This window comes from Mastigoproctus giganteus, chromosome 1 (genome assembly GCF_048544385.1).
Source record: "Mastigoproctus giganteus isolate SK-2022 chromosome 1, ASM4854438v1, whole genome shotgun sequence".
NCBI lineage: Eukaryota > Metazoa > Arthropoda > Arachnida > Uropygi > Thelyphonidae > Mastigoproctus > Mastigoproctus giganteus.
Genome location: NC_143575.1, coordinates 23,046,714 through 23,071,409, shown reverse-complemented (window position 1 = coordinate 23,071,409; position 24,696 = coordinate 23,046,714). Strand labels below are relative to the sequence as shown.

Genomic DNA, 24,696 nt, shown 5'->3' with positions numbered 1-24,696 from the left:
TATTTAAAAAAAAAACTATAGATGTCGCTTTCAGAATAAGAAATTAATAGTATAAATTTTTAGAATAATTTTTATAGTCTTTATTCATATACTTTTTAATTTTTTATAACTTTATTTAATGCTTTCAGATTACCCGAGGATGAGAGTTGTCTATTTATATCATTAATTTATAAGAACCCTAATAAATATTTTAAAAATTATTTATATAAACAGAAAATGGTAAAAAAGATCTAACTTATAATGATCAATTAAATAAAGCATAAAGTAGAGCGGACCGTTCCATTTCTTTCCATAGTTAGTCCTGTTCATTAGTTTAAATGTAGTTTGATATCTTTAGTTTTTAAAGGCACTTTTGATATTAGAAAGAATGGACGAGTTTAAGGAGAGACTGTGAATTATTTTATGTATTAACATCAATCACTGAGTTTCCTTTCCAATGGATAACGGTTTCAGACTGTATAAATAAGCATGATGCCAAATACTGTTGTAAAGTATGCCGAACTGCCTGAACATGTATTTGGCTGTACGATTTTGTTCCCGCCTCCCCCTAATTCATTTATAGAAGACTTTGCAAAGTTAGTAACCATACCAGACATGCGAATTCTAGTTGTGGCCATAATGACGTGATATGACATCACTTGTGTGACGTGCTAGTTGAGAACTGTGGAAAGAAGCTGTGAATCGTTTGATAAAATCTAGTTTTTAGTAATTTCTTTTTTTCTTTTTTTTTGTTATGAGCATTGGACCATGGTGCTCCTCACCAATTAGTCAAAAAGACACCTTTAGAGGTGGCGATGTTTAATGAAGTGTTGTATTGGAAAGTGCCGCCAAAATTATGGTCTCCAACACTTCCCTTCAGTCCGAAAGCAAGATTGAGAATTGACGCACTAATTAATTTCGTTTTCATGTTGTTGTAGCTTTAGGGTTTTACGAGCATCACGACTAAGGCCATATTGCTCCGTGTATATTGTCTGTAAATTGCGTGTGTTCTGAGGTCGATTTTCTGTATCCTGGACGAAAAACCGATACCGAGTAACTCAGCCACGTTGTGAAAAATGCCCATAAAAATTCCTGACATCATCTACGGGACACGAGTCTTTTCCACCTGGTGTGGGAGGATGGCGACCCTACCAACTGTGCTACCCATTAGAGCATTTCATTTTCAGCATGAGGAGTTGCTGTCGCCCTCCTGTATTGCCACCCATGTAATTTATGACCCTTCCTGTATTGCTACCTATCGAAGTTATGCGCCTTAGTGAGGTATGTTTCTATGGGTTATCGAAGCGCCATTTTTGGGCGCTCATGAGCTCATTTGCATAACTGATTTGGAATATAAATTTGTCCGTTCTTTCTTAATTATTCAAATATACTAAAACAAATTTCTCAATAAATATTATAATCTAATAAAAAGTCCTGTATTGAGCACTAGTATATTCAAAATATTATTTCAAAATGAAATATTTAAGTTATATATTCGTTTATTTTAATCTTTGTAATTGTGTTTTCTTAGCTTTAATTGCATATTATAATTATGGTTAGATAAATACAAACTCAGGATAATTATGTAAAAACAAGAGTTCCGTGCACACTGCAACCGCTGTTGAAAATATTTATGTAAGGTATACAAGTGCAAGCGCAGTTCAAAGCTACATGAGGTTTAATCACGGACTCTCAGCATAAATAAGAGTTTTACATCGGACTTTCTTGTTGAACTGGTTATATCTCGCATGCATCAATGCGCGGAATTTTTGAAGGTCACACGAAGGACAAAAGTTTACCGGTTTTGTACCCTGAAATCTAGTTTCAAAAGGATACAAACTGACACGAATCCTTAGGGAAGAAAATGATCTTCTGCAGTTTAGACCTAATTGTCGAACATTTGAGAGCATTAAAGTTAGTAAAACTGATTTTTTTTCTAGACGAAAATCGTTTGCTTCTTTTCCACCTAAGATCCACAGTTTGCATACATTTGTGTCTTTCAGGTTGACTTCAAACATTGATTCCCTTGTATGCATTTTTTTAACACAAACTACAATACGTTACCAAAAGTATTGGCCCACTAAAAGAAATGAAAACAATATCAATAGTTTATACGATTTTAATACAATATAGGACGCCTTGTAATGTAGCATGTACAGTACACTATATTGCCAAAAGTAACTGGACACATCCATAATTCAAAGAACCTTTTATTGATATAATCAGCCTACCTTTGTCCCTAACACACGCTCATTGGCAGCTCTCCTGTCGAACGTTCAGTTTTATGCTTTTTGTTCAGGGTGCAACTTAGATTGCTCATTTACCTTCTTTTAACTTTTTTGAGCAATGCTTTGGCAACTTGAGGTGAGCTTTTTATTCCAGATAACACGAGTAACTATTCGGAATCTCTTACTGTAAAATTAATTGGTCTCTGTTTGTTCGATTTTCAACTTTTTTTATGGTCAGTTGCAATACACTTGCATACAGTGTTCCGGATGGAGGTCTCCTTCAGCATGTCTTGAACCGTTGTACCTAAGCCCGGCATCTATTCAAATTCAAATTGTTTTCATGACACCGGAGTTTGTCACTCCTATGACGGTCTCCGTAGCCGAGTGGTCAGGAGCGGGGGTGCAGTAGCACACGCTCTTTGAGTAGACCGGGGTTCAAGCCCCTGACTGCTGAATACGGTCGATCTGCCAACCCGCACTGGACCAGCGTGGCAGATTATGGTCCATTTCCCTCAGCATGAATTGTTGAGGAGGCTTCCATCCTGCAGTGGGTTGATAATGGCTGCACTTTACTTTTTTATGCACTTGTCGGTTGGTTGTTGTAGGAGTTTAGGCGCATTAGCAACTTAGACCATATTTCGGGGTCTGTAAAATTGTAAGAATTGTGTTCTGTGGTCGATTTGCTGCGAGTTCCCGGGAGAAAAAACCATACTACCCTTGCCTGAGACCAACTAACTCATACACGTTGTGAAAAAGACACATGAAAATTCCTCGCGTTATTGACGGGATTCGAACTCTTGTCTTTTCTACCTGGTGTGGGGAGGACGGTGATTATACCAACTACACTACCTACGCGGGGGGGGGGGCAATTGCAGTTGTGTTTGTTTTACCTGTAGAAGTGTGTGTATGTTGCGGGCTAAAAAACCCATAATAACTCGTGGTGATGACCTCTGTTCCCTCCGACTGAGATCGACTAGCAGCAACCCCGACTGAATTGGACTTGAAAAATTCCTGCGGTCATCGCACCTGGAAATTGAACCTAGACCTGTTCAAAGGGCGGATGGCGATATATCGTGCCGAACTGCTAGGGAGGATAGTCCAACACGTATCCACATTTAGATTCGCTCCATGTGTCACGCCGACTGTAATAACCTTTTCGCATCAACTTCCTTCCATCCACGCCATGCGATGTGTAATGTGAAACTGGCTGACAGTAGCATTACTCTCTGTGGACATTCTGAAAGGGTTCGTTGTTTCCTATTATATGCCTCAAGAGGAGTGGGTGGAAGTAGATTTCTGAAAGATTGCGAATGACAAATTCATTCCAAAGGTGAAGAACTGGAATGCTAGATCATGAAGCGACTAATGCGTCCTGTTTTTCTAGAGCTAAACTGGTAACTGCACTGAAGAGGAATGGACACTGATTCGTATACCCTACTATAAGAAAGTAGTCCAAAGTGTTGAGTGGATCGATGTTACACTATATTAATTTATTCAATTAAAACTTGTGGTTTTCAAAATGTGGTGTAGGAATACTTTTTGGTACGGTAACTTGTTTTGGTATATTCACATCCAGGAGTGGGCAGAAGGGGCATATGCCCCCCTTAACCAAAAAATTGAAATTAAAGAAAAAGAAGGCGGGAGACGTTCTAAAAAAAAAACTAACTCAAAGCCCTGGTCACCATACCTGGTTACGATACCCGGATCTGGTCGCCACTGTTCGCATTTGTAAATTGTAAGTATTCTGTGATCGGTTTCCATGTACCTTCTGAGAGCATTGACAATATGATTCGCGTTCCAACAATTTGTTCATCTTACCAGACAAAGAAATTCCATGGAATTCTCTGGGAGTTTCAGTTTTGGATTTACATTTCGAGATTTACCATTTTCTTACAGCAAACTCTCTTCCATATTGAGGTATTGTGTTCAGAGAAACTAATTTGCACTTCAGTACTAAATAGACAACAAGAAACAGCTCGGTTACATAAAGTATCTTACATACACATATGGCATCAATAAGAAAGATTCATGTTATCACCTATACCTGTTGGTTTTGATTTCATGACCTTCTACATAAAAGAGTACTGTATACGCTTACCGCTTTCTTTACAGTTTACTGTGCCATGTAATAAAATGTCACGGTGTAAACTTTTGAAAGAGCAGAATTAATAGAAATGAAAGCCGGCAGTGGCAATTAATTCAGATTTTACTGTTATATTCCACTACGCGAGATGAAAAAGATGATTTAAAAAAAAAAAAAAAAAAAGTGAGTAGCCTTATACGACTGATAATACAAGTAATTAATTATGAATTTGAAAGTCGAGAAATATAGGTTGACTTATAGCCAGAATATACGGTAATGTTCTATTTCATTGTGTTTCATTTCATGATGACGAGAACTCACGCATGTCTTTTCCACACGATATGAACAAACAGCGATATCCACGGCTATACTCACAGGGGGCTCATTAGCTGTAACTGGTTAAATTTCGCAATTTATTTTGATAAACAATAAAGTGATATCCAGCGGTGTAGACGAAGTGAAGCGGAAAAGAACCTCATTCCGCCGCATGTTATTTTGCTAGGCTCGTGGGGAAAGCACGTTTCCCTATAAATAATGAAAAGCAAACGAACGCCCACGCCTAAAACCGGATTGGGCTAGAAAATTAGAACGTACACATAAGGCTTTATTGATTGCGATCAGGCTGAAAACCAAGCAATGTATATTGTGATTGATAGTTTAAATCAAAAAGATTGATACGCTACTTGCAAGGTTTTTAGGTTAGGTTGTGTTGTATATACAGTTATGCAAAAAAGCAACTAAGGCTGTGTGGCGTCAATATATTGTGTATGTGTAATTGTGTGTATTCTCTTGTCTGTTTGCTGGACGAAAAACCAGTTTCCAGGAGAGGAAAAAAAAAAAAAAGTAAAAGAAAAGAAAAAAAGGAAGAAAAAAAATAAATAAACATCGGCATCTTAAAGACTGCTGTTTTTTTGTCTTTTCTCTGAAATCTTTTCCATCAAGGATCCCTAAAACGTTCCTTAATAGGGAATACCTCTAAATGTAATCATCTGTTTTCCAAATTGAAATACTTGAAATCAAAAACAAAATCGAGTCTAACAGATCTCCAAAACAACTTTTTTTTTTTTTTCCTGAAAATTCTCAAACATGAGCAGTATTAGAACCTAGCACTTAGTGACAAAATAAATTTTCTGTTTATACTCCGGGATGATCAAACGGAGTTTACAAGATACACAGAATACAAGAAACAGCACCGTATTCAGCAGTCACAGGCTCGAACCCCGGTCATTCAAGGCACGTGTACTTATGCACCCGCGCGCCTGACCATTAGGCTACGGCGGTGCCGTGAAGAGTTGAAGGCTGAGAAGACAAAAGATAATTATTGACAGTAGATTGAATTTCTGTAGATTGTAAGTTTCGGGAACTACCTCTGAACGAAGGTTGTTTCAAAAATAGAATTGATAAATGAGGAAGATAAAAAGATCTCTGAGTTTGGAATTGGACAGTGAATGGATACCGACTAGTTGCGACACCTGTTCAAATTGGTTTTTAAAAGAGTGGGGAATTACGGATGCCAATTCAGAACAGTACTCATTAAGGTATCTATAAAAAAAAAAAAAAAAAAAGTTATCATATTTGGGCCTCCTACGAACTGTCTTATCTGCCCATTTGTATTATGTCCATAAATTGTGTGTGTGTTCTCTGGTCAATTGCCTATTTTGTTGGACACCCTGATTTGCAGGCGGGTGTGGGGGGAAACTTGCTATCCACTCCTGAGACCGACTTACTCAGCCATGGAGTGAAAAAGCCCATAAAAGTTCATTGACGGGATTTGAACCTGAACTGCTTCCACCCTGTGTGGGAAAGAGGGTGATTATAACCACTACGCTACCGTATAAACTGGTAGTATTTCTAAAAAGAGCATGGAGCAGAACCAGAACGTCCATGAGACAGAGGATAGTGAGAGACTTCGTAAGAGATGGATCATTAATTAATATAACTGCCCTCTTTTGAATGGAGTATAAAAGCCTGAGAGGTTATGGGGGCACCACCCCAGATGTGGGAACAATATTCCGTGGTAGGGCTGATTTGTGATTTGTACAGAGTGCTTAATTGTTTAGAAGAAAAGTAATGCCGAGAGCGAAAAAGAAAACCAAGTTTTTTTTTTTATTCGAAGGAAACAATATTTATGATATGCGTATGTCAAGAAAGATTAAAAATTCCTAGTACAGGAACTCCCCGACTTACGTAAGGGTTGCGTTCCGCGGAACTCTACGTAAGTCGGATTTTACGTGAGTCGGGGAATTTCTTCCATGCTTGTGCAGCACTCGCAACTGTGCTCGCTGAATTGATTGAATCAAAAAATAAATGTTCGACGAACATGTAAATAGAATTATTTATTGTATTTATTCAATTTTTTATCTCATGCGCAGGAAAAATTACAAAAGCACGCAATTTAAAAAAATTATAAAATTACAAAAAAAGAGAGGAGACAGGCATAATGTCAGTAAGTTTTACCTCCCGAGCATCGTTGCCAGAATCACCGTCTTCAGCTGATAAGTACGCCGCTGCGGAGGTTGAGGGCTGTGGAGATTTAGAAGGGTTCGGCCGCTCAACCTTACGAAAGAACATATTAATGGATGACTGGATGGTGGTTTTTTTTCCCTTTTCATCGTAAATTTCTTTGTAGCAAGCAAGAACATCATTCACTCCTCTGTTAACTTTTAAGAATCTTTTGCTGTCAGGATCCATCTTAAATCTCGCCATTGCCGATGCAATTTCACGAAATGTCATTGCCATCTCTCTCTCTCTCTCTCTCTCTCTCTCTCTCTCTCTCTCTCTCTCTCTGGCGATGAAGCATCTCCGCTGCTCATTTGGTTCATCTTCAGCTTCGTCAGCATTTTCTTCTTTCACTATTGCTGCCTGCAAGTCAATATGTTATTTGTTAGATAATTCCTTCTCTTCTTCCTCTATTAACTCCTCCACGTCTTTGGCATCAACCTCCAACTGAAGTAGCTCTGCAGCCTTTACAATCTTATCTGTAACCGCTTCATATGATTCGTCTTTTTCAAATCTTTCATAGCCTTTTACGTGCCATGGGCATATTTTCTTCCACGCGCCATTTAAACAACTTTTAGTAATTTCCGCCCAGACCTTATTAATGTTTAAGATGGCGTGGTAAATATTGTAAGATTTCCAAAAGTCTCTCAACGTAAAATTTTTCTCATCGTCTACTGCAGACAATGCCTAAGCAAATGTTGTGCGTAAATAGTATGCTTTTAAATTCGAAATAACACCCTGATCCATAGGTTGGATGAATGAAGTCGTGTTTGGCGGTATAAATATGACTTTCACGTTCGAATTGAAGTCATCTAGATGCGTAGGATGTCCAGGAGCATTATCTAATAGAAGCAAAATATTGAAAGGAACGTCGTTCAATATTTTTAAACCTAGGGAATGAAGCAGCATTTAAACCAATCCTCAAAGAGAGATATTGTTATCCATGCTGTCTAGTTCGATCGGAAAAGCATGGGTAGAGTGCCTTGATTGATGCACGAGGATTTCCAGAATGGTACATTAGCCCCAAGCAAGAGCGTGGCCCTATCTTTTGATACCTTGAAACTTGGCATTGTATTTTCCTCTTTGGCAATGTATCTTCGATCCAGCATTTTTTTCCAATACAGAGCAGTCTCGTCAACGTGGCGCCTCCGTAGCCAGGTGGGCAGGAGCAGCAGAGCGTAGCACATGCTTCTTGATCAGACCGGGGTTCGAGCCCGTCACCACCAAATACGGAGGATGCGTAAAGGTCAGGAAATGACCACCGCATATCACTGGAGCAATATGGCCTTAGTTGCTAATGCTTCCAAAATAACAACAACAATAACATCTCGTCAACGTTAAAAATTTGCTGCTTTGAATAGTCGCCTTCATCAATAAATTTTTTCCAGCGCATCACAAAATTTCTCTGCAGTTGCAGAATCGGCACTGGCGACTTCACCGTATACTTTAACCTATTAACAGCTGTTCAATCTTCGACATAGCACCTGTACGCTGTTTTGTAATCACTGTTGAACTTAAGTGCATTGATCCTTTAACATGTTCTTTTATACGCGCACTGTCCTTTAAAATAGTATTCACTGTTGAAGCAGCGAGACCGAATTCCTTTGCAATAGTTCTGCAATAGATGACAAACTTTGTCCTGCTTCGTACTTCTTAATCATTTTCATTTTCATCTTCATTTCTAAATCAACTTTATTTCGTTTCCAGGCACTGCCACCACTTGCACTTTCCGTTGGTCGCTTTATCTTCATCATTGTAAGACATAAATAGGAATGAAGAGAAGTTTCTGAAAATTTGTTTTTTATATGATTGAAGATTTCAGTGAAGGAGAACACATTTCACCATAATAGCGTAAAAACCCACACAATTGCAGTTATCGGTATTATCAAATGCAATAAGATCGACTTTACTACCCGTTTATAATTAGATGCACTAACAGAAAAGCCCCAGAAATCGGAAAGTGCAAATTGTTTTTATTGTATTTTGGTCGTGACATTGACATCCAGAAACGTGCTTTAGAAAAATGTAAGAATTAAAAATTAATTCCTATAACGAGAACATATGATAAAGATGAAAGGGTAGTACAATTTCCATTATAAATATGACCTTTTAGAGATATAAATAGCTTAGTAATATGGCGAAAATTTCAACTTCCAAGGATATTACAAAAAAAAAAAAAAAAACCCTCAATTTATTCCTACGGGTTGCAGAATACGTTTCCACGATTTTTTTAAGTTTGCACTGGCCGGCAAAAACTTACGTAAAGTCGAATTTCCATAAGTCGAGTATTACGTAAGTCGGGGAGTTCCTTTACAGATATCTAATCTTGTCTACAAATCTGATTGTCGTGGTGGTGGGTATTCGAGAAGTTGAAGCTGTTTGTGCAGCTCGATTTTTAAAACTGGAAGGTGAAAAAAAAGGGGACAACCTTGGGGAACACCTGCATTAATGGGGAAGTTAGAACACCGAGAGCCATCTACCATAACTGTAGAGAGCGGTCAGATAGAAATTGCAAGAAACAGTTGGCAATCCATAAGATATAAACTTGTTTTTAAGACCTTTATGCCAGACACGATCAAAAAGCCTTAGAAATGTCAAGAGCTTTGGTTTCACCAAACTTTTCTATTGAAGTTGTCAGTAGATGAGCAACATATATCACCATTTTTTTTCATTCATTTATTAATTACACACAATATAGTCTCAAGATTATGTACATAAAAGTATATACATGATTTATATACAAGATATATTTACATATAATTATATGCTCTGACATAACATTAAACTCTCGTGTGTGTGTAAGTGTGTTTTTAATCAGGGTAGCTCCCAGGCATAAGCCCAAATCTACCTTGAGAACTTGGGAATATGCAGTATTTACAAAGCAGTCCTGAAAAAGTATGTTAAATTACCTGAGCCTGATTTTACTGTAGCGCAATTCGTGCATGAAATCCCGCACCCACTGGAGGTAGTACCAATGAGTGCCAATGAGTGCAGTACCAATGAGTGCCAGCAATCCCACTCCCCGGGTTGCCCATACCAGGAGCCAGCAGGAAAAAAAAAAAAAATAAATAAAAAAAAAAAAATAAATAATATATATATATATATATAAAATAAAACAACAATAATATTCAATAGTCTGGATGGCACAACTATAAACTTCAAAAATCACAGTTCAACTAAATATTTCCTCAGTTCCTGTTCCACATGCACCAGAACCTCCAAAACCAATAAAGGTACTATTCAGCAAATCTCCAACTATACGCCATGGATAATAGAACCTTTAGAGTACCAGACCCGACGCAGTGAATCAGACCCAGCACCCCAGAATCCAGAAGGGAGTATTCATGATCGCAGCACAAAAGACAACTAACCAGAGCACCAGACCCAACACCATGAATCAGGACTTCCAATTGCTACCTTTGGAAGGCTGTCCGTATGCTTTTGAGTGAGTGTAGGTCCCGTTATCAAGCTTCTGATTTTTGTTGCATCCAGCACCCCAGCTGCTATGCAGAGGTAGAAACAAATAGTGAAAATCCATGAAGACAATCCACTCACCAGGTTTGCCCCTCAAAGAAAGGCTCTGAGAACAGTTCTTCTTGCAAAAACAGCAGCTGAAAACTCCTGAAATGAATTAAAACAGTCACGATTTGCAATAAGTAAATGCACTGTATCAAATGATAAGTCAGGAATATGTGCCATCAAAATCTGCCGTTGGTCTTCATACTTCCGACATAAAAAAATTACATGCATCCAAGTCTCCTGTTGGCCACATGTACAGAAAGGATCTGTCTCCAATTCTCTCTCATATAATTTGGCCCTAAGTGAGCCGTGTCCTGTTAACAAAAAAGAAGTGTACATAGAAGGCGTAACCCAAGATGCCACGGTTTTTGACAATGCATAGTTCACCCGTGGAATATATTTTCTCGTCACAGCTCCAACATCACCACTTTCCCATCTGGTCTGCCATTAATTTATTCCATATTCGTTGTTTTTTTTCTTTAATATTATTCTCCAAATCGATTGTGATATCCAAAAACGTTAACAACATACCCATAATAACATATATCACCAGTAGCTCGACACTGATGGAATCCATGTTAGCGAGCATTGATCACACGGAATGTTTCGAAATAGTTTAAGAGCTAGCCAGCTAGCCGCTGAGGTAAGGCTACAACAAAGCATTTTGTTAAACATTGACACTTGTAAAAAAAAAAAAAAAAAAAAAAGTTCAATTCCAAAAATTACATTAATAAGATATTGAATTTATTCAGTTTTTGCATTAAATAAATCTGTAGTCATTGTTAATCCACTGCAGGATGGAGATTTCCTCAACAAGTCATGTTGGAGGAAGTGGACTATAATCTGCTACGCTGGTCCAGTGCGGGTTGGCAGATCGACCGCATTTAGTAGTCAGGGTCTTGAACCCTAGTCTACTCAAAGAGCGTGTGTTACTCTCGCGCTGACCACTCGGCTACGGAGGAAGCAGCTTTTGTGTTACTACGTAATAATTTCATATATCGTGATTTGTTCAGTGAACCTTATGGACTGTTATTATTTGTTACTTATTTGCGTACCCCAGGCTCGCATTGTTTGCTACCTTTGGAAGGCCGTCCGTATGCTTTTGAGTGAGTGTAGGTCCCTTTATCAAGATTCTGATTTTTGTTGCATGCCATAGCGAAGTCACATTGATTTGATATCGTCTTCTCTGATTAGCAAAAGAGCTCTGCATATCAGTTGGCCGAAGTTAATTCGAGGAATCACATGGCTCTTGGCCTGTTGCTTATCCTGAGTGACTTCGAAGTCTAACGCATTTTTGTGCAATGGAGGTTAGTGTGTAAAGTGTGAAGGTAATTATCGATCTTACATCGGTGGAAGTTTACCACCGATGCAGTGCTTAGTTTGCAGGGAAAGAATTTCGCACTTCGCATGTTCGAACTAGTACGATAGTACTTTGTAATGGGTTTGAGCTAAACTCGATGATGAGAGAGTGAAGTGGATGAATTAATAAATAAATATATTTTCTGTTCTGGAAGGTCAAAGGAGTCAGAGGAGTTTACAAGATAGAGATTGCAAGAACTTTACCATATTTAGCAGTCACTTGAGCAACAAATAGACCAATCTGCTTCAGAACACAGTTTGCTTACACGATACAGTGACACCCCATGGCTTGAGTTGCAGTATATCTAATTCACAACTCTTTAGCGTCTCCGGGTGGTCACATGGACATGTGTGGACATGTGTATATGTAAGGGCGGCACCTAGAACGTTTGTTCAACTCCGCCTCGTATCTCTGTGAAGAACAGTATCACTACAGATGGGCCAGATGTGTGTGACGTCGGTTTGTGTGTATTATGTATGTGTTCTGTTGTTCTGTTCTGGCCGCTTGGCTACCCAGAAGCATCAGTCACCTGGACAGATGATTCTGGGTACTCGTCCACACCACGGGAAGGTGGGCCAGTCCCAGTAAACACGTACCGTCTCGAAAGAGACTCTGACCCACCTGGTGTTGTCAGCAGGTGGGCCAGGAACCTCTGGGGGCCCATTCCAGAGGGAAGAGAGGAGAGGAAAAAAAAAAAAAAAAACTACCCGTGGTGCAAGTTGTAAAAAAAAAAAAAATAAATAAAATAAAATAAAATAAAAAATAAAATAATAATAAAAGTAATCCATTGTAATATATTATAATAATACAGTAATGTATTTATGTATGAGAAAAGAAAAAAAATAATAATAAATAAATAAAATAAAATAAAAATTGATAGTATGGCAAATTTAGCAAAAAAGAAATAAATAAAAATAAAAATAAAGTAAAACAAAAAAAAAAAAAAGAAAAAAAATTAGAATTTAGCCCTTCCCTTCACAAGAGTGAAATCTAGGATGTAGAATTGCTTATCTGGTTTTGATTGGCATTGGCGTACAAGGTCTTTCGCCGGGTAAAGATGCCGGATGCAAAGGCCTGCAGGGAGGAAAGATTGTCTGGAGTCTGGATTAGTTGATCCACGTTGGTTGGGGAGAAGTTCAGAATTTTTCTCCGAAGTTGATCTCTGAGATCCTCGTACAGGTCACAGTCAAAAAGAAGGTGGTACCAGTTTTCCTTGCCTCCACAAAAGCATAGGTCGGTAGCGAGAAGCCCCAGTTGGTGCAGCTTTTCATTCAGGGAGCCGTGGCCGGTCACCAAGAAGGACGTTTCAAGGCTGAGAGAGAACCAGTATCTTGCAGTTTTGGTCATCGCAAACTTTACCTCGGGGAGGAATCTTTTGGTTACTGCGCCTTGTGGCGACGTATTCCACCTGGTTTGCCAGATGTTGATCAGTTCATTGTAACATCTTGATTTTTCACGTTTATCATCTGCAGTGAGATTAAGCTCAATATCCAGAATACAGGTTGGTATTTTTTTTCTGATTCTGAAGCAGAGCCCACGGAAGATTGTAAACAAATCAAGCGGGAGAGTTCCCGCAATTACCTGAATAGCTGCCGTGGAGACAGTCCTGCATATACGGTGGGTAGCCAGAATCATTCCTCTTTGGATGGAGTTCAGTTTGTTTCTTATTTTTATAATAACTGCACGGTGGAACCACACACCGGCAGCATAAGTTACAATGGGTAGGAATACTGCTTTGTAGTATAGCGATAACGTTCTCTTAGACAAACCCCAATCACTTCGAGAGACTCTGAGGATGGAGGCAGAAAAACCTTTAACTTTGGTGCTGAGGTGTTGGAGGTGTGGGAAGAAGCAGAGTGTGTGGTCTATAGTGACTCCTAGGACCCTTGCTTGTGTAACTAAAGGCAGTTGCACACCAGAGATCTTGATTTGCGGGGGTCTCCGCAGGTCAAGCTTGTTCTCGAAGATCATCATTTTGGATTTAGTTGGATTTATGTGGAGCTTGTTTAACCTGGTCCAGATGGAGAGATTGGACAAAACGTGGTGAGCATTAGCTTCCAGAGCAGAGCGTGAGTTTCCAGACACGATAATGGTGAGATCGTCCGCAAATGCTACAATTTTTGTGTTGTCAAAGGAGTTACCAAGCCAATTTTGGAGAACCATGTTCCAGACCAGAGGCCCCAGGACAGAGCCCTGAGGACAACCCCGGTAGACAGGTCTTGTGATCTGAAGAAATTTTGATTTAACTACTACAGAACGCTCTGAAAAGTAGTTCTGGAACAGCTTGTATAAATTGGAAGGGCATCTGGCGGCACGGAGACGTTCAAGGGCACTTTCCCACCATACAGGAGCGGGAGTGCAGTAGCATACGCTCTTTGAGTAGACCGAGGTTCAAGCCCCTGACTGCTGAATACGGTCGATCTGCCAACCCGCACTGGACCAGCGTGGCAGATTATGGTCCATTTCCCTGCACTTTACCTTTACCTTTTTATACGGCCACCAGTATATGCAGGTTTCAAAGGATTCAAAGATTTTTATTCACTCAGAAGAAGTAGTTGCAATAGAAAGATGAAATATTTTTTTCTTTGATACCTTGAAATCTCTATATATAGCAACCACATAAATTTTGGTCTCGATCTGACAATTCTTTTTTTTTTTTTTTTTCCTTTGTAGCGCTGAATGAAGTGAAGTGTCAAAATGGATAAAGTGGAATACAGATCAGTGATTCGGTTCCTCTTTCTGCTAGAGAAAACACTAAAAACAGTCCACGAAGAAATGGTTGCTGTTTATGGAGAAGACCGCCCAGGTTACAGTGCTATTGTATATTGGTATAAACAATTCAAATGTGGAAGAACCTCAGTGCATGATGAAGACATCCCAGGATACCTAGCAACTGCTGTAACAGAAGAGTATTGCAAAAATTGGGGCATTAATCTTGTAAGATCGCCGTATTAGCTTCAAAGAACTAGCTGCAGAGCTCCAAATTAGTGTACATTCTGTGGAGAATATCATCCATCAACGGTTGCATATGAGTAAAATGTCCGAAGTCTAGATGGGTTCCTAGAATTTGGACGCCTTACCAGAAGAATGAAAGGGCACAGTGTGCACATGAAATGTCAATATGGCAGGAAAAGCACGAGGAGTTTTTTCAAGGCAAGTCACCATGGATGGAAATTGGATCCATCACTATGATCCCGAAACTAAACAAATGTCAAAACAATGGAAGCATACAGAATCACCACCCACCCAAAAAGGCAAAGGTGCAACCAACTGCTGACAAGGTGATGCTGTCAGTTTTTTGAGATCAGCATGGTGTAATACTAACAGGTTACCTTGAAAAGAGCTGTACTATTACGGCGAAATTATTCGAACCTCCTCATAAAGCTACGTGCTGCTGCTGCTGCTATAAAAGAAAAAAGACGAGGAAAGCTGTCAAAAGGTGTGCACCTGCCCCAAGATAATCCGTCCAGAAAGCTCAGGCGACCAGTGGTGGTGGCGGGCAACGTAGGGTCCCATTAGGGGCTCTGCGGCCGAGCAGCCAGAAACACAACAACAGAACAAAACATGATATTACATAAACTAGACACTACACTTTTTATGGCTTTTGCAGTAGTTCTGCATTCCATCATAGGGTAGATACGGCACAGATGTGGGGAAAGCATCGGTGGTACCTGACCCTAACTCCTATACCACTATGCTCCATGATAATGCCCCTGCTCATTCCTTGCATGCTGCAGTTTTGGTGTGCCCACGAATGCAGGTTTGAAATATTGGCTTATCCTGCTTATTTTCCGACCTTGCACCTTCGAATTTCTTCCTCTTTCCTGTCGTGAAGTCTTTGCGGGAAACACTTTGCTGCTGATGATGAGGTGATTTCTGCTTCTAGGTTGTGGTTTGAAGGACAATAAGAGGACTTTTACAAAACAGGCCTGCGGAAGTGTATTGAGAGGTGGTAGAAATATGTCATTTTGTCTGGTGACTACATTGAAAAAGAGTAATACATGGTGTTTTTTTCAGCCTTGTACCACATCTACTTCTGGGTAAATACAAATATTTTTTGAATCCCCATCGTACCCATCTGTGTGACTGGAATATAAAATAAAAATATGCAAAGAATGGCATTTGCAGTCTGAAGAAACTTGAAATTTAAATAAAATATTAATTTATATTTATTTGAAAATTATAAATTATTGTGCATAATATAAATATATAAAAAAATTTAATTATAAAACCCGTAAAAATTAAAATTTTTATTCTGAAATTGCAGGAATGGTAAATAGTAACATGAATACTACTTACCATTCTCACAAAAAAAAAAAAAAATCCTCACACCTCAAAAGTAAATCGTAAGTCCTCCTCCCCCTTCTTGGGACGTAGGACCAAATGTTTTTTTTTTTTTTTTTTTTCCCTTGAGATTCTAATGAATCTCAAACGAGTTTTGCGTGGTTTTTCATCCCACAAAACAGGTTCTTTGGTTGTTGCAAGATTTTAGGAGCATCAACAACTTAGGCCTTTTGCGACATATACAAATTTGTATAATATGTCTGCAAATTGCCTGTGGTCTTTGGACGAATTTCTGGGAGCAAAACCATACCCCCGCCTGAGACCGACGCACTCAGCCACGTTGCGAAAAATAGCCATACAAATTCCTCTCGTTATTGGCGGGATTCGAACTCGGGTATTTTCCAGCCGGTGTGGGGATCACGGCGACTATACCAACTGTGCTACTCACGAGGTTCCCACAAAACAGGAAACCAACAATAGAATAAACTCAATTTACAGACACATTATTATATCTTTATTGCAGGCAGTGATTGGTTACATGATTGTCTGATGCAATAATACCCACAACAGCGACAATGCTAGGGGTTTAACATTAAATAACTAATACAAGAAGAATTACTTAAAACATATATTAGGACATAAAACGTATAATTACATATTTTACATATAAAATTAATATTAACATGTGAAATGAAGACACATGAAAGGACGATGACAGTCACTCGGTTGAAGGCGAAAGCTGGTCCCTGATGATGCGTCTTTTGTATGATTTGTCCTCTATGAACTTTTTGTCGTCCACATCTATCTCCTGGACGTTGTGGAGCATCTCCATGGGCAGGAATCTATCCCCTATTCTGAGCCTACATGCCATAGACTGCGGAGAGGGGAAGGCTCTTAAGGGTTTTGGGGGATCCTCCAATTGCACATCTGCCAAAAATTTGGCGTATTGACTTCACTCGCTATCATTTTAATTGACACAAGCAAGCGGAGGGCAAATATCCGTTTGGAGACTTTTCTGTAATTTAGAAGTTGGGTGATATCTGAAGTATGTATGAGTGGTGGCAGTTTATGCTTGAAGAGGACCCACCGAAGAAGCCAGTACTCATCAGATGCAATGGTTTTTACCGTGGTTTTCGTTGCCGACGCCCAGATTTCTGACCCGTAGGTGATGGCTGGCTGCAGAAACTGGTATATGTATTGGAGCGTGTACTCAGGCTCTGTGACACGAAGGAGGTGTTTGGCAAGCCATCTTGCTCTGCAGACCTTGTTGTGAATGTCTGCAACATGGTGTTTGAAACTGAGTTTAGGGTCAAATATAACGCCAAGATCTTTGTGCTTGATGACTGGGGTGATGGGGTTTCCGTGCATTTCCAGGCGCCTCCGTAGCCAGGTGGGCAGGAGCAGCAGTGCGTAGCACACGCTTCTTGATTAGACCGGGGTTCGAGCCCGTCACCACCAAATACGGAGGATGCGGAAAGGTCAGGGAATGACCACCGCATATCCCGGAGCAATACGGCCTTAGTTGCTAATGCTCCTAAAAACCAAATAACAAACAAACATCCGTGGATTTCCAGGTTTAGTTGCGTTGGATTTGATTTGAGGGAAAATACCATTTGTGCAGATTTTTTTGGATTTATCTTAAGAGAGATTGTAGTGATCTTACCCTCTCTGGTAGCATGGTTATGATCACTTTCGCTATACAGCGTGTGGAAAAGGATCTGGGTTCGAATCTCGTCAAGCAGAAATTTTTATCCATTTTTTATCGTGCGGTTTCTTCCTCCTCCAAAAACTCGGGCCTTTCATCCACCAAAAACAGGGTAACCGATTATAGTATACATGCGATATACAGACAAAATACACCGATGTTTTACAACCTTAGTTGCTTTGGTGCAAAAACAAAACAAAAACAGCAATTTTTTTGTCTTTAGCTGAGTCTGCGTTTATTTTAAAAACAACCCCGAAACTAGACAACAGAAAATTCATTTAAAAATGCGAATTAGTGCAGATTCTATGAAGATCCGTTTCTGTCATTCATTTAAGTTTTTTTTTTTTTTTTTTTTTTTTTTTGTATGTGCGTGTAAACTGTTAAGTAAAAAAAATACATTTTAACGTCTCTTTTACTGATTTAAATATTTATAACAAATATTTTATCACCAGCAGAATTTTGTACTACGTTAATTCTGTTTATAATTAATAATAATAACAACAACCTTAGTAGTTTTTATAAAGACAGCGCTGTAATAAAATTGATTATCTGCATTCCGAATATATCCACATTTCTGTAATTTATTGATTTATAATAAAAAATGTATGTATTTACTTTATTTGCAGCTAACTTACCGTTACCAACAAAATGAATGTTCTTTTTGTTGATTGTTTTATTATTAAAAATCCACGTAGAAAAACTGCTACCAGTTTGTATTTCCCCGCCACTAATCCTCCTGTGTCGCGTGCAATTCCTTCCTTCCTTTACTCCTCATTACCGTCACGTTTCCTGTTAGAATTTTTTCTTTCTTTCTTTCTATTCTACAAACGGGAAATTCCGCAGTGCAAGAAGTACAGAAATCGTGGCAGAGCTTCAAATGCTGTTGCTATTCGTGACAATTTTAAAACTTCACCCCCCCATAAATAATAATAGCCAAATGATAATAGAGCGAACGAGGACTTATGTCTTATCTAATGTCAAGGGTGTTTAATCGCGCATTTTTCTTTCGTAATGTCTTTTATTGTTCGCGAAGGACAACCATATTAACAGTGCAGTGTCGACGCGCGCGCTAAACCAGTCGATCTTTTCTGTTTGTGGACTTGCAGATAGCGAGTCTGTGTGTGTGCGCGCGCTTGCGCCTCAATCTCTTTAGTGGTATGAAGATGGAGGTCTCCATGAATGATATCTGGGAAAATGGAACAGAAGAAATTGGTTCTTTGCAAATAATAGATCCTCGCTTTCGGAAGCTTAGGTAAGCTAATAATTAAGCCTACTTCCTCTTGTACACATGCGTATAAATTTCCGATGAGGCTTACCTTATATGCGAATAATATGCGTTTTGACCTTACTATTTAATTACTGTTTTATAAAAGACTTTGATATGCACTATCAATAGATCGAGCTAGAATTTGGCCAGTAATTTTATATTGTGTGTTTCTTTGGAGGCTGAATGTATTATCGACTGGTGTAGTTGCTAGACTCTGTCGCCAGCTGGCTTCCAGCGGGTTTTTAATCATATCCGTGATAGGAACTTGTGAAAGGGAAACAAAGTAAAGTGTAATATTTTTAGTCATCAATTTGTTAATGCCAGCTGTAGATGTTCAGTGTTTTATATTGCAGATTCCTAGAACAGGGTCAGGCAAACTTTTCCGGCCACGGACCGCCAAAGTAGAGGTCAGGCTTACCTCTAGGAATTAATGTGAGGAGTTTAGCTTGTATCAGTTCACAGACCCCTCCCCCCCCTTCCAGGTCCACGGACCACAAATAGTTTTGCGTGGTCCACAAATCTGCATATTTCAAGGTTATATATAAAGTAGGGCGTATTATGTTTATATTTCACTTGTCGCTGGCAACTGCAAAGGGGAAATAATTATGTTCCTTTAACCATTCACTTCTGCTCCAAGAAGCCCTGTGTAATATCAGAAATCCCAGAATTTTTTGTTTGTTTGTTTTCATCCATTTATAAATAACCTGACTCTTCTGAGAAATTTGTTGTTGTTTGAGCCGGTAAGTATAGTATTTGGGATTTTAAACTACTAATTTGGTTGCTTGATGGCACTATAATTTTTCATTAGGCATTTTTCTTTGATGAGAATATGACGTCTATTCTCTCCTCAAACTTTGAATCGTGATTCTAAAATTGCTCTCTCCGGCTTACGACTATGTAGAATTATATGCTTATAATTGCTGCTGGCGGCTTAATTGGATCCTAATAATAATTAATATTGCGTACTGGATAATGTTTTATTTTTGTGTGGGCAAGATGAAGTTTTTTCCAGGTGTCTCTATACTTGCGTCACCTATATATGCTGTACCTTCTGTGCACTCCATGTGTTGGATGTTGTTGGTGTACAAAACCCATTCACTTTTTTTTGGGATAAAAGACAAGAAATAATTAAAAGTGAGAAACTTTAAAATTTTGTCTTAATTCTTATGCTATATTGAACAGTACAATCGAAAAAATCCTTTTAACAACATTCTAGGTATCCAAAAAAAAAAAAAAAAAAAAAAATGTTTCTTCAGATTGCGAAACAGGCAAAATCGAAAGGAAACCAAAACCTCTGAAAAAAAATATTATTCTCACCCAAAAATAGTTACTAACTTTACTGTAACAACTTGCTAATAATTGAATTATGTACTTTAATGATAACATATAACTGCTATGGATTGCCAAGAAATCGGAGACTTGGATAGCTGTCGGTCCACCAATAGCCTTTGATGCCCTAATCTTTAAAATCAAGATTTTCCTCTTTTTTTTTTGTGAATTCTGAAAGTAATTAGAATTTCCTGCGGCATCATCATCATATCTGTAAGTTGCAGACATCCATTGATTGGATAAAATTAGGAGTAGAGGTCTTAATTTCGAACATGCATAGAGTAAAATACCCATTTGGAAATGGTTCTTGAAGTTATGCATCTAATTGATCATATCTTGTTGTCATTCCAAATCAAATCGCGGTTATCTTGAAAATCCTTAACTTGAAGGAATATGCTTCCTTATTATCAAAAAATCTGCTCACCAACCGATGAAAATAATTTTTCCAAGTTGTCTGGAATCCTATAGAGAAGTAAAGTAAGCCAGATGTAAATATCGGCATAATATAATACTTTTGATGCTGTACTGAGGTCCAAAATGTTCAATGATTTCACAGGTTTAAATCCAGAATTGTTTGTTCACCTCATATAATTAGGATCTGCGATTGCCGGTGTCCTCAATGATAAAAAAACAAAACAAAACAAAAACAACTTTTTTTTTGTAATTTTGATTTCGATGTTTTGAGACAGAGAAGCCTTCGATATAATCCTCTAATTCAAGACTATCTTTGCAAAAGTAAGTTGGTAACCCCAAGTGTTCCTGTAGTTTAACTTAAACTTTAAGAAAGTAAAAAAAATACTTCACAACTAATTGTGTAATAAAATACGTAATATATGAGATTATATTTTTTTCTCTCTCTTTTTTTTTTTTTTTTCTCTAATAGGCGGACCAGGTCTCTGAATGCTCCGAGTCCGATCTGCCAGTTTGGTCCTTGTGGGCGCATCATGAAAAACTCTGCAATGGTTATGTAAGTACTTTTATGTTCATTTTATGGTTATAACTTTTCCTAATTACAATATTCATATAATTTGGTTAATTTGTTGCAGTTTCACTACTCCTAAAGAAAAGTATATGTGCTTTAACGTATTAAACTTGATGTAAGCTTCATTTGTTCATAATTTCTCATATTTTTCAATAATAAACTTTTTTTGGACTCCCTGTACATAAATGATAAATATCTGAACGTTAAATGGACAAAAGATATAAATTCTGTTTGCAAGTAAGAACTGAATTCATCTTTTCCGATTGGGCACTGTAGATTTAGGGACGCTAATTTTATTTTTCATTCTATTTTTATTTAAAATTTTAAATATTTATTAATACTGATTATAACGTAAATTAATCCAGAGTGATTGAACTTTGTTAACAGAGGTGCAAGGTTTTATCTTGATTTTTATCAACGAAATTCTATATCGCTTCGCTGCTTGGGTTTTTCCTCTGCCTCTGTGGATGATTCTCTTCGGAGAGGCGAGAGAAGCAAACTCATTTTCTGGGACGCAGACATCGTGTCGCTGACGATGAGGGATTGATTTCCTCTGCACCGGAGGCAGTAAAACTCAGCGGTGATATTAAAATGACATCTACAGCCAAAAGGGATTACTCTGAAAGATCAAGGGTTCGCATTTTCTTTTCACTAGTAGATAAAGTTATGTGAGCATCTCCTAGAATAAATAAATATTTTCTGTTATATTTATTTCCTAAAAATATATCCCATACCACTTCCTTATCTCTGGGTCAACGTATTGTCGGTTGTTCGTTCAGTGATGTGAATCTCCCAAAATAGAAGTTTTATTAGTAATCGCTAACTGACTCAACTGCAATACTTAAGTTGCATCACAACACTCCAAAGTCTAAGAAAATACTCGAAAGAGCTGATACATCGAATCGCATTATGAATTTAATGAAGTCGAAGAAAGAATTGCAGGGTGATTGCAAAGTTGACTGGACTTGTGGTTTTCTTTATCTTTATTTTTGATTGGATAGCCGTCCAAGCGATAGAATAATATCACCATCGCCAGGGTTGAAAACGAAAATAATCCTAATATTATAAAATTGCAGGGGTAAATTAAATGCATAACTTGAAATCCTATAATGTTATGTTGCATAACATTATAGGGGATAACTTCCATTTAAACACATACAGTTATGTGTTTAAATGAAAGTTATTCTTCCTTAAATCGCTTGACTGTTCACTTAGACAAAATACATTATTCAGATGAGAAACCAGCAAGCTTCGAAACAGCTGTCGTGGCAGTGTCTCAGGTTTTTAAATGTATAGCGGATTCGCCTGTTCAGGTGATGCTATACAGTTTAAAAAGATATTAGCAACAGGCAGAACCGGATAACAGTGTTTGTTTCCAAGTTGTACATAAGATCAAACCTTAGTGCCATGTACTTGGCGTCGACCTTTTGAGGGAGCAGAAATGTTCCCTATGATAGTATACTTAACAGTAATGCACACTAAATTTATTTGAGAATAATCCTAGCCATTTATCATTTATTTGATTTTAAAGAATACAAAGGTAAATCATAAAATGAGTGATTTTTATTTAATGTACCATAAGAGTTACAAATGAAAGGTGTATATTTGTCCGTCATAGCCTGATTATAATGATTTAAGAATGAATCAACGTGGTATGTTAGATATATAGTAAACATTTAAGATTGTTTTTAGAGAAAGATATTTTATACAAATTTAATAATTGAAGCATAATTTAAATGCATTAAGGACATGCACAAAAGAAAGGCAAAAAAGCATAAAGTGAATACTATCGCATAAATATACTGTGATATGTACCCCGTTCTACCAAAATTCATGCAATACGTATAATTATGAACAGAATATCTGTGTGTTCAAAGAAATTAGGAGATTAATGTTTGCTACTTTGAGCAACATTAATCATGTTGCTCCATCTTTGTCGATAATCACTACTTCGATGCGTTGTGGAAACAGTTAAAATCGCCGTCGTTCCCAAACTGGTGGTTCGAATCCCATCAATCACACGAGGAACTTTTATAAGTCTTTTTCACAACGTGGCTGAGTTAGTCGGTCTCAGGCGAGGGTAGCATGGTTTTTTTTTTTTTCTCTCGGAAACTGGAATTATTTTCAAACCACTCATTCAAAAACTCTTGCTTTGTGAGACAACGTTGTCACGTTAGAAGATGTAAGAACAGTTTTAAAATTACCACAATGTAGGGCACATAAAATTTTAGGACACATTATATATGATTCCATGCACTGCGGCCAGTGGACCCACAAAAAGCACCCCAAACCAGGGCTCTTCCTCCTTCCAACTTTCCAGATGAACAACACACTCGGATGGTGAGCGTTCTTCAAGCCTTCTCCATACCCAAACACTATTGCAAATCTGGACTTCCATTTTCTCATGTTGTCGACTGGGAATGTTTAGTTCCTGAGCAGTAGGTTGTCCCCACATGTTATCCAACTCTCATTCCATTTTGAAGCTCTGCTAGCTCTTTCTTCGTGGTCATAGTATAAGTTTGAAATGAATTCTGGTCTAACAGCCAATTACTTTTATAGGCCAAAATATTTGCATATTTTGTGGTTACACATGATTTCTTGCAAAAGGACGGGTGCCGCTGACCTTTGGTAGAATAATGTAGTCCGAAATTTAAGATTTGATAAACAGCTCAATGAAATTTGAAGACAGTTACATCCACTGGAAATAAAGTGTTTAGAGACTATAACACATAAGTCAGGAGATACGTTATTCCCATCGGGCAGATTGGAAGCAGCAGCTCTAAGAACAGCACGCCTACAGGCTTTGTTTCTGGCAAACTTCCAGAGCCAAGTTTTTGGATGCCAAGAAACATTCGAATCCAACAATATCTCAGGGGACATGCCTGTTAGTGTTCAGTACCAAATAAGGACGTGATCTGAAAACAATGACGGATCCTCCAAGAGCACTTATCCCATATGGAGGATTCTAATATTAAGCCCATCAACATCTCAACATAGAGAGGTAATGTTTTCTCCTTTATCAGATCAGAATGCGGAATAACACTCAGTCCCCATATTGCTTGCGATCACTTGCAAGGAAATGCCAAATTTCCATACCTGCACACTTCAGGAGCCAGTATCTAACTTTTAACTGTTGTACACGGAATAGTCTTAACTTTGGTGGTCGAAGCGGAAGTACTTATTTCATATCCGTAGACGATTGTGGAAGATGCTAGTAACGAAATATTTACAAGCGAGAGTTCGACATCGCGGAGATGAACTAATGTTTAGGGGCCATAAGACACAACACATCTTAGATGGAGACGTGGATTTGTTGCTCTTGCAGACGAGTAGATGTTGTGAAGTTGTTCGATGTGTCAATGAAACAAGAGTTAGAAGTGGAAAAGAGCTCAAGGGCCAGAATGGGATGAGACGTTCTTTATGTTGTTATCAGAGACTCAATGCCGAGTTTAGGCATTCCT

The 24,696-nt window shown here is 38.3% G+C and overlaps 1 protein-coding gene across 3 annotated transcripts in view; it reads left to right on the top strand.

Moving 5' to 3' along the window:
* Positions 1-24,696, top strand: part of LOC150090634 (NAD kinase-like) — a 109,887-nt gene that overhangs the window by 42,156 nt on the left and 43,035 nt on the right. For 2 of the 3 annotated variants that reach the window (XM_090371921.1, XM_090371903.1), the window contains exon 2: positions 21,137-21,220. In XM_090371921.1, coding sequence (XP_090228047.1) covers positions 21,137-21,220 — 84 coding nt within the window. Of the gene's footprint in view, positions 1-18,508; positions 18,910-21,136; positions 21,221-24,696 lie in introns of those variants that run through there. The other variant, XM_090371912.1, reaches the window with a different exon arrangement.